This window comes from Brassica oleracea, chromosome C1, assembly GCF_000695525.1.
Source record: "Brassica oleracea var. oleracea cultivar TO1000 chromosome C1, BOL, whole genome shotgun sequence".
NCBI lineage: Eukaryota > Viridiplantae > Streptophyta > Magnoliopsida > Brassicales > Brassicaceae > Brassica > Brassica oleracea.
The window spans coordinates 493,917-503,937 of NC_027748.1; the positions used below are offsets into that span (position 1 = coordinate 493,917).

General features: G+C 38.1%; 3 protein-coding genes across 3 annotated transcripts in view; all 3 read left to right on the plus strand.

Annotated features, from left to right (window-relative positions):
• The window catches only part of LOC106328518 (phospho-2-dehydro-3-deoxyheptonate aldolase 1, chloroplastic), a 2,249-nt gene extending 856 nt beyond the window's left edge, over positions 1-1,393 (plus strand). Inside the window, exons 3-6 of the mRNA XM_013766975.1 lie at positions 6-154; positions 234-510; positions 615-860; positions 936-1,393. Coding sequence (XP_013622429.1) covers positions 6-154; positions 234-510; positions 615-860; positions 936-1,187 — 924 coding nt within the window. The 3' untranslated portion in view covers positions 1,188-1,393. The remainder of the gene's footprint in view (positions 1-5; positions 155-233; positions 511-614; positions 861-935) is intronic.
• Positions 1,394-2,631: 1,238 nt separating this feature from the next.
• Positions 2,632-4,010, plus strand: LOC106307039 (ras-related protein RABA4b). Its single transcript, XM_013743878.1, has 2 exons — positions 2,632-3,139; positions 3,343-4,010. Exons 1-2 carry the CDS (start codon positions 2,907-2,909, stop codon positions 3,782-3,784), a joined length of 675 nt encoding a protein of 224 aa, XP_013599332.1. The 5' UTR covers positions 2,632-2,906; the 3' UTR covers positions 3,785-4,010.
• Positions 4,011-8,319: 4,309 nt separating this feature from the next.
• LOC106328527 (ras-related protein RABA4b-like) lies at positions 8,320-9,228 on the plus strand. Its single transcript, XM_013766987.1, has 3 exons — positions 8,320-8,333; positions 8,637-8,835; positions 8,932-9,228. The coding sequence occupies exons 1-3, from the start codon at positions 8,320-8,322 to the stop codon at positions 9,175-9,177; spliced, it is 459 nt and encodes a 152-aa protein (XP_013622441.1). The 3' UTR covers positions 9,178-9,228.
• Positions 9,229-10,021: the final 793 nt, after the last annotated feature.

Below are 10,021 nucleotides of genomic sequence, written 5' to 3' on the forward strand. Positions count from 1 at the left end.
GGATCCCTGATCCCAACAGGATGATCCGTGCTTACACACAGTCTGCAGCTACTTTGAACCTTCTTAGAGCCTTTGCCACTGGAGGTTACGCTGCAATTCAAAGAGTTACACAGTGGAACCTTGATTTCGTTGAGCAAAGCGAGCAAGCTGACAGGTGAGTTGAATGAAACAAAGAAGAACAGAGTTTCCTCTGTTTCAGACTCTGAATGGTTTATCTTGTTGTTGTTGTGTAGGTACCAGGAGCTGGCGAACAGGGTTGATGAGGCATTGGGGTTCATGTCTGCGTGTGGACTCACCACGGATCATCCACTCATGACTACAACTGATTTCTACACGTCTCATGAGTGTTTGCTTCTGCCTTATGAACAGTCTCTCACGAGGCTGGACTCGACTTCTGGTCTCTACTATGATTGCTCTGCGCACATGGTGTGGTGTGGAGAGCGTACTAGACAGTTGGATGGTGCTCATGTTGAGTTTCTCAGGGGGATTGCTAACCCTCTTGGCATTAAGGTACTTTTAAAGGATTAGCAAAACAGAGTAGGACATGGAGTTTCTTGTGGCCTCTTACAATTGATTTGGATTTTGAGTGAAATTGCATTGACTATTTGATGCAGGTGAGTAACAAAATGGATCCCAATGAGCTTGTAAAGCTTGTGGAGATCCTGAATCCTAACAACAAACCTGGAAGAATCACTGTGATTGTGAGAATGGGTGCTGAGAACATGAGGGTTAAGCTTCCTCATCTGATCAGAGCAGTGCGGAGGTCAGGCCAGATTGTGACATGGGTCTGTGATCCAATGCATGGAAACACAATCAAAGCACCTTGCGGTCTCAAAACAAGAGCCTTTGACTCTATCCTGGTACACAACCTTCCATCAGCATAACATGTGTATATACTTTAGCTTTTGCATTTATTTATAATTTTTTTTTAACAGGCTGAAGTGAGAGCCTTCCTTGATGTGCACGAGCAAGAAGGAAGCCACGCGGGAGGTATCCATCTAGAGATGACAGGACAGAACGTGACAGAGTGCATTGGAGGGTCCCGTACTGTGACATACGATGACTTGAGCTCACGCTACCACACACACTGTGACCCGAGGCTCAACGCTTCTCAGTCTCTTGAACTGGCCTTCATTGTTGCTGAACGGCTTAGGAAGAGAAGGACCGCTACTCAGCGTCTATCTTAAGTTGCCGTTTTATTTTCTCTCTTTTGTTTTTGTGAGTTTGGTGTCTTTATGACCTGCCTCTTTAGGAGGAGTAAACCTTGCTTGAACCTTGTTACGTTTTGCTGTGTCCCAGACAATCTCACGTCTTTGTTTTTTCAATTTAATGTTAAAAACTGTATGAATGCTACTACTGTAAACTCCTCATTATTACATACAGTATCAACAAACTTGGAACTCGTTCTAACAACAATTATCTTTATGGCTATTATAGACTAAATAATCCAGAGTAATATGACTAACCTTGTTATTCAACAAGGCCCATTAACTCAGTAGGTGAGAGCGTCGTGGTAAGGTCAGCAGGTTCGAAATCTGCATGGGCCATTTTATTTATTTCTTTTAGTAGTTAACTGTTGAATGGTTCAAGATACTGTGTTTAAAACGTTAAGATCAGTGTTTCTAAAACCTGTCCGGCTAACAAACCGGAATTTTTTTGGGTCATGGGTCATTATGGTTCGAGCGGATCTGAACCGGGTTCGATCGGGTTTACTTAGTTAAACTAAATTTAATGATATTTTATAAATAATATGCATATTCTTAAAAAAATAGATCATATCAAATAAAATGTTTAAATAGCCGTAATGTGTAGAAAACTTAAAAATCACAATTAAAATCTAAAATCAATATGAAAAACACATTTAAACTTTATTCACAGATTTTATCATTCTAAATCTTCATCATTTAAAAAAAAAGATTATATATACATTAGGTAAAAATTAGATTTTGAAATACAAATTTCACAAACGTAAATGTTTCCATTATTTAAAGTCTTCAAAACAAGTGATCATGAAATAAAATTTAAACAAAGTGAGAAGTAGATAAAAAACAATATCTTGACGTGAATATTAAACTGTGTGAATCTTGTAATTTATGAGTTGTAGAGACGACTAAAGAAAAAAACGAGAGACAATACTTTATTAATCTTTGATAAATCTTATTTTTACTTTAAAAAAAAAGAAAAACTAATTGTTTGATTAACAAAATTTTGGCTTACATATGAACCAGAGTTTGGTCGGTTCATTGGGTCGCCGGTTTCCGGATTTTTGACGGTTCGATAGGAGTTTTTAACTGGTTCAATTTTAGTTGAGTTTTAGCATTAATCCAACCCGAAATATTTTTGGTTCATGGTTCAACCTGGTCTCGCCGCCGGTTCGGTCCGGGTTTACCGGGTTTAAAAACACTGGTTAAGATCAACTTCACAATGGCCCATTTAGCTTCAGGTGGTGCGAAACCTGCATTAAACTATTTTTCACAAAGATTTTTATATTTCTTCAATATTGTTTTTTCTTTGAAATAGATACGAAAAGAAAAAACAATCCGGCGCCGACGCATTCGGGACCCACCACTAATCATTAATTATCGTGCCCGCTCACTTTAATCCAAAATCTCATCTCCTGTATAGCTCTTCACTCTGGTCCACTGCGCCGCACCACTTACGTCCTTCATCTTTGTTTCTCGATTCCGACCACGTGAAACATTAAACACAACGGCGTCCCACGTGTCAAAATCGCAGCTCTTGTCACTCTCGCTCACCGAAGACTCTCGCGCAGTAGATCACAGTAGGCAGTAATTAAAACTCAAATCAATCAACCACCAACTAATTTAACAGCTAGAGAGAGAGAGAGAGAGAGAGAGAGAAAATAAAACTTTGAAAATAATAATTCGCCGCCTACGACGAAGAAAATGGCCGGAGGAGGCGGATACGGCGGCGCATCGGGAAAAGTCGATTACGTGTTCAAGGTCGTTCTGATCGGCGATTCAGCAGTTGGGAAATCGCAGCTGCTAGCTCGATTCGCTAGAGACGAGTTCAGCTTGGACTCCAAAGCCACAATCGGCGTCGAGTTTCAGACTCGTACCCTCACCATTGAAGAGAAGAGCGTCAAGGCTCAGATCTGGGATACCGCCGGTCAAGAAAGGTACACACTGCTTTCTCTAGATCTCGCCGGATCTGTAAGCGACTAGAGTTTGACTAGAGCTGATGTGTTTAGATTAAGACATTGGGTATGTTAGCAAGTGGTGTAGGTTAGCAGTTAGTTGTACAGTTACGGTGTAAGTTAGCTAATGGAAACATAATGTACAGTAAGATTAATGCATGATTCTTTGGTTTGATTTGGAACAGATACAGAGCGGTTACGAGCGCTTACTACAGAGGAGCAGTTGGTGCGATGCTTGTTTATGATATTACCAAGCGTGAGACCTTTGACCACATCCCTCGTTGGCTTGAAGAATTGCGAGCGCATGCTGATAAGAACATTGTGATCATCCTCATTGGTAACAAGTCTGATCTCGAGGATCAGAGAGCTATTCCCACCGAAGACGCCAAAGAGTTTGCGGAGAAGGAAGGTCTTTTCTTCCTCGAGACGTCTGCATTGAACGCGACCAATGTGGAGAACTCCTTCAACACTCTTATGACGGAGATCTTCAACACGGTTAACAAGAAGAGTCTCTCATCTGTTGGTGAGTCAAATAACCCTGGTTCGTTGGCTGGTAAGAAGATTGTCATCCCAGGTCCAGGACAGGAGGTTCCCGCTAAGACCAGCACGTGCTGTAGTTCTGCTTGATCTGTGTCGTTTACAAAAGCAAAATTCATTTGTCCCGTCCGTCTCCCTTTGAACTATAGTTTGATAGAGAATGCTTACTTACTTTGATTTGTATATTCTTTTGGGAATCTGGCTTGTTGTTGCTTGCTTGCTTGGTTCATTAAACAATGGTGCAATTAGTCACCGATAGAGAGTGTATTGGAGAACAAATAGCTTTTGAATTTGAAATGTTAAACATCATTCTTCACATATGTCACTCTTCAAGCTGTCTTTGATTGAAATACATGAAACTAAGAGTCTTGTGTTGTTTATCTTAATGATGTAAAAAGCTTTAAGCTGTCTCCATATTACTACTCCCAGCTTTTCTTTATGTAAGTCTCTGGATAAGTTGGTCGCAGTCCACTGTTGTGACCATAACGGTTAAGATGGCTTTGACTTTCCAACATCCAATGGCTATTGTTGATGAATTCACTTTGACTGCTTCAGACCCGTCGTTCTGGGTACCTGGAGGAACCAAGAAACCATATCCAAACGTGACTAGAAAAAAACAAAAGTGTCTTCTTAAATCCACCATTGTTGCATGAGTATTTGCTTGGTCATGTAGGGAACGATCACAGGCAATCCCTCTGATGTTACGCGGAATGAGCAAGAGTTGCCTTCACATTCTCTTGCTGATTGTTTCTCCTGCATTTTCGGTCAGTTATAAACTTAATATTAACCAATATTATACTTCTGAGATTTGGTATTTGACCAAAGAGCAAATATTATATAAAGAAATGTGGTGATTACCTTAATCTTCTGCCCAACCGCAAGGTTAAGCTCAAGAACATCCTTCACCAATCTTGAAACATAGTAAATCCTCTTCACGTTGCCTTCGTTGCTGAAGAAACAAGAACTAGGATGTACGCAGATCAATCATTTAACAAGTACTCTTATTAAAAATCTATTGAACAAACTCCACAAGCATTGTTCAATCAGGTTTACAAGATCACACACATACTTGTATCTCGACTGATCAATTTCTAACTACCCTTGAGACTCAAGCCAACACACACGTTGCTTGATCTCTACGTAACAACCCAAGAACCCCTTCTTGATCTTGAAGGCTATAGACTCTTCTTCTCTTTTGTGGAAGACCTAACCTTCACTTCATGTCTCATGTCCCTTTTATACTTCTTGCCACATTCGACTCTCGAATATTGACTTTCCTTAAAATCACGTCGCCATATATTAATTGTCTTGATATGGAAATCTCAACAACTTCCTGGATCATGCAAAATCTTGATGACCGTTGAGAGGAAAAGACTCATCATTGATGCCGTAAAATCTCTTGATCCCGTTGATCACTGTTTCATCTCTCAAGAAAACAACAGGGTCAAGGCCTTTCCACTTCCCTTTTTGCACTGGTGGTGGTGGTACTACTTCTTTACCCAATTCTACAGTGCCTTCTTTGCCGGTGCTTTCCTTCTCAAGCTTCAAGCCATTGTCTGAAGCTTCTTCTTCTTCTACAACTATCTCCTCTTTATTCTCTTCAGGTTGACTAACCACAGTATCAGAGACTTCTGCATGATTAAACACTTATAATTACTATTTTTCTTTGCTTCAAAGAACACATAGACACATTACGTTTACCTTTCATTTCTTAAGACCTGGTCTTCGGATAAGTTCAAGATGAGACATCTACAAGCTCAACAACTCCTCAGAATCTGGATTTATACTGATTTATACAACACCAGGAACCTGCAATCCAACAAAAAAGATACCATCCGAAGATTTCAGCAATGGACCGTAAAAAAAAAAAAAAAAAAAAAAAAGTTTTTTACCTTTCGAATTCTTCGCTTCAAGTCTCTCTCTATCACAAGTAGCCACCATGAAGCACTTATGCTGTATACAAAAAAGAACAAAGTATATCAAAGAAACATAGAAAAGACTAATAACCTCTCTAACGATCCAATGGAACCTAACCTCTCTAACGATCATTTAAATAGACAGGACGCTCGCTAGTTTCTAATTGTTTCCACACTATGAATATACTACACTTGTCGCCTCAAAACGTGACGGATGTTCCTTATCTCTCTCTCCAGTCCAAACATCAGATCCATACATTCGATTCATGATGGCATTGCTGCTGTCCTCAACGCCAGTGTTTCAGCTTCTCCTTCAACTGGAAACACAGGAAAGAGCCAGTGGTCAAAGAATATTTTACAAAGTGTGAAGTTGGGTTTAATTAGTTGAAATATCTATGGAAACCTGAATACTTAAACAGCTTCTCGAGTCCATGTCTTTGCATATGTTAGCAACGAAGAGGGATGATGGTATCATTATCTTGTCTTGCGGTTGTTACACCACCCATCTTACCATTGATCTGCAGTCCCAATGACCAAGAGATTCCATCAATATATATACAATTTAAAAAGCTACACAAACTCTGCATCAAATACTAAACTGTAGACGATTACCATTGGGGGGGGGGGTAACTGTAACAGCTTGCACAACGCACAAAGGCGTGTCCAACAAACACACAAAAGCATGGTGCTCTTCTTCCACATCCATCAGCTCTCACTCTCAAGCTCCTCCTGACCATCTCCAATCTCGCCGGCAAACTCACAAGATCCTTCCTCATCACATGATTGCACGGAAACAAACAAATATGCACATCATCATCACATGAGATTGCAAACAAGCAAAATGAAAAAAAAAAAAACATTGAAAACAAGAGGGGAAAACTGTATATTTGCCAAGGATTGATAGGAATAACAAAGCGATCTCATAAGTGTAAAAGTCAAATGGAACCTAACCTCTCTAACGATCATTCAAATAGACAGGATGCTAGTTCCTAATTGTTTCCACATTATGAATATACACATAAGCTTCTTCCATTTTCAATCTAAGAAATTATAAAATATTGCCAAGAACTGATAGGAATAACAAAATGATCTCATAAGTGTTAAGTCAATTGGAACCTAACCTCTCTAACGATCAATTAAATAACAGGACGCTAGTTTCTAATTGTTTCCACATTATGAGTATACCACATAAGCTTCTTCCATTTTCAATCTAAGCAAATATAGAATACTGCCAAGAACTGATAGGAATAACAAAATGATCTCATAAGTGTTAAGTCAAATGGAACATAACCTCTCTAACGATCATTCAAATAGACAGGATGCTAGTTTCTAATTGTTTCCACATTATGAATATACATATAAGCTTCTTCCATTTTCAATCGAAGTAAATATAGAATATTTCAAAGAATTGATAGGAATAACAAAGTGATCTCATAAATGTAAAAGTCAAATGGAACATAACCTCTCTAACGATCAATCAAATGATAGGACGCTAGTTTCTAATTGTTTCCACACTATGAATATACACATAAGCTTCTTCCTTTCTCAATCCAAGTAAATATAGAATCTCCCCTTGAAAAAACCGGAAAAGGACAGATTTAAAAGACACGAAATTAGATACCTTGAGCAATGGGGATTCTCATCTTGTCTTCCACCATCTGTTATCTCTTGAATCTTCTTGGCAAACTTCTTCCTCTTTCACCTTAACTCTTTGCTGCAGAGAAACAAAACACCAACCAACAGTCAGGACTCACTCAATTTCTACAAATAGATCCGTACATTTTTCAATATTTTTGATCAGAGAAACTCATACCTCTCAGTTCTGAATTTCAATGAAGCGATCCTGCTTCTTCTTTGATTTTCTGCTTCCTTCCCACTCTCAAATCACTGAAACATCCCCAGATCAAACAAGTCAGAAGACTATAAAACTAACAGATATGATATTGAGTCACCAACGAGCTAACCTAGTATTGTTGCTGGCTGGCTGCTGTCCCCAGGACCGAAGCATTGGGGTCAAAGACCAATTCATTTGGATTGTAATGGAGTGTAGTGTAGACTGTGTAGTTTAGATCGAATGAAGAAGAATATATATATAGATCGGGGGAAATAATGTTACCGTTACGTTACGGCTAGTCATTAATTTAGAGTCTTTTGGTTGCCTCTTTAAATTATCTAGTTACGTTTGGACATTAATCTGGAGTCTTTTGGTTGCCTCTTTAAATTATTTGATAATCTTGTCCCTTGGATGATAAATGCAATTTAATAGAATGCCACAACACATTAAATTTTTTTAAGCAAGTAGTTTACTCGATACAGTGAATCCTTTAATACTAGCCCTCGGATCAAAACTTTTGCTTGATAGAATATGCTTATATTTCTAGGGCTACTCTAATTATATTTTAAATTCTGAAAAATGCATTTTTCTTAAACTACACTTTCTTGCATGTCATAGGACATTTATATCCTGATTTTAAGTTGTAGATTACAAATTTATTAATTTATTTTAAATTTGAAAATAATATTATAATTAACACTACTATAAATAAAATTATTATAATTAATAGTTTTATTGGTTTCAGCTATTCTTCGTGATCTTTGCTGGTATTTTTTTCCATTATTGAAGTTAATGCCACTTGAATTGAATCTCATACATGCAGGTGATTTAGCAAAAAAAAAAAAAAAACGCATGCACGTGATGAAGAAAACATAATGAACAAGAAGTCGTTGGTCGGATATGTTCGTCCGGTGTTTTTTTTTTGAAACTTATGTTCTTCAGGTGTCCAGTGTCCTCCCACATAAGTGTAGTCTTTCTAGATGATTCTCACATAAACTTTATAACATTCTAGGACATATTACATTGTAATTCTCACATAAACCCTAGTTCATATATTTTACTAACATTCTAGGACATATTACATTGTAATTCTTTGTACAGTTAGCTAACAAACACTCTGTATATATATATAAGCTGGAAACATAGTGTACAGTAAGATTAATGCATGATTCATTGGTTTGATTTGGAACAGATACAGAGCGGTTACGAGCGCATACTACAGAGGAGCAGTTGGTGCGATGCTTGTTTATGATATTACCAAACGTGAGACCTTTGACCACATCCCTCGTTGGCTTGAAGAATTGCGAGCGCATGCTGATAAGAACATTGTGATCATCCTCATTGATAACAAGTCTGATCTCGAAGATCAGAGAGCCATTCCCACTGAGGACGTATCAATTATATTAGAGAACCCGGTTTAGACTGGTTCGATACATTATTTATGTTAGATTGTATTTTGTTTTACTCTGATTCAAGGGTATATATAGGACGCCAAAGAGTTTGCTGAGAAGGAAGGTCTTTTCTTCCTCGAGACGTCTGCATTGAACGCAACCAATGTCGAGAACTCATTCAACACTCTCATGTCAGAGATCTTCAACACGGTTAACAAGAAGAGTCTCTCATCTGTTGGTGAGTCAAATAACCCTGGTTCGTTGGCTGGTAAGAAGATTGTCATCCCAGGTCCAGGACAGGAGGTTCCCGCTAAGACCAGCACGTGCTGTAGTTCTGCTTGATCTGTGTCGTTTACAAAAGCAAAATTCATTTGTCCCGTCCGTCTCCCTTTGAACTATGGTTTGACAGAGAATGCTTGCTTACTTTCTTTTGGAATCGGGCTTGTTGTTGCTTGCTTGCTTGGTTCATTAAACAATGGTGCAATTAGTCACCGATAGAGAGTGTGTTATTCGGAACAAATAGCTTTTGATTTTGAAAATGTTAAACAGCATTCTTCAGTTTATGTCACTGATCAGCTTCTAGCTGTCTTTTGATTAAAATACATGAAACTAAGAATCTTTAGTTTATTTTTGATCAAAAAAAAAAGAATGTTGAGTTTATCTTAGTGACGTAAAGCTTTAAGCTGTCTCCATACTTTTGATCTCATGCGTATGGGAGAAGATCCTCTTGTTGAAGTCTGGATGTCTGATGTGGGTTACTCACTCGCACGATCAATAAGATGTTTCTTTTATTTTATTCGTGTTCGTTGAAGTTTTTTTTTTTTGGTTTTGGGCAAATGTAGAATCTATCTGAAGAAGCAAATATTGGAGTTGATCCATGGTGTGTCTCCGTAGACACTGCTAATAGATGGAGCAAGTCTTTTGCTAAGAAGTGTTGGGAAAATTATCCAATATCGATGAGATGAAGATGGTATTAGACAACTAGAAAATTTAAGAAGAAGACTCTTAATATTTAGGAAAGAGTTTACTACAAAGATTTTATTTTTGGAAACTCTCTCTTACAAATATTTTCTCTCTTTGTTTTTCTTGATTCTTGGATGATTACAAATGGTGCTAAGCACCCCTATTTATACTAGTAAGTGGAGACTACAAGTTAGTTCTACACACTTCATCTTCTACACACTTC

Coding starts and splice junctions, on each gene's coding strand:
- LOC106307039 (XM_013743878.1), top strand. CDS start 2,907: ATGGCCGGAGGAGGCGGATACGGCGGCGCATCGGGAAAAGTCGATTAC. Junction 3,140..3,342: donor GATACCGCCGGTCAAGAAAG/GTACACACTGCT, acceptor GATTTGGAACAG/ATACAGAGCGGTTACGAGCG.
- LOC106328527 (XM_013766987.1), top strand. Junction 8,836..8,931: donor GAGCCATTCCCACTGAGGAC/GTATCAATTATA, acceptor GGGTATATATAG/GACGCCAAAGAGTTTGCTGA.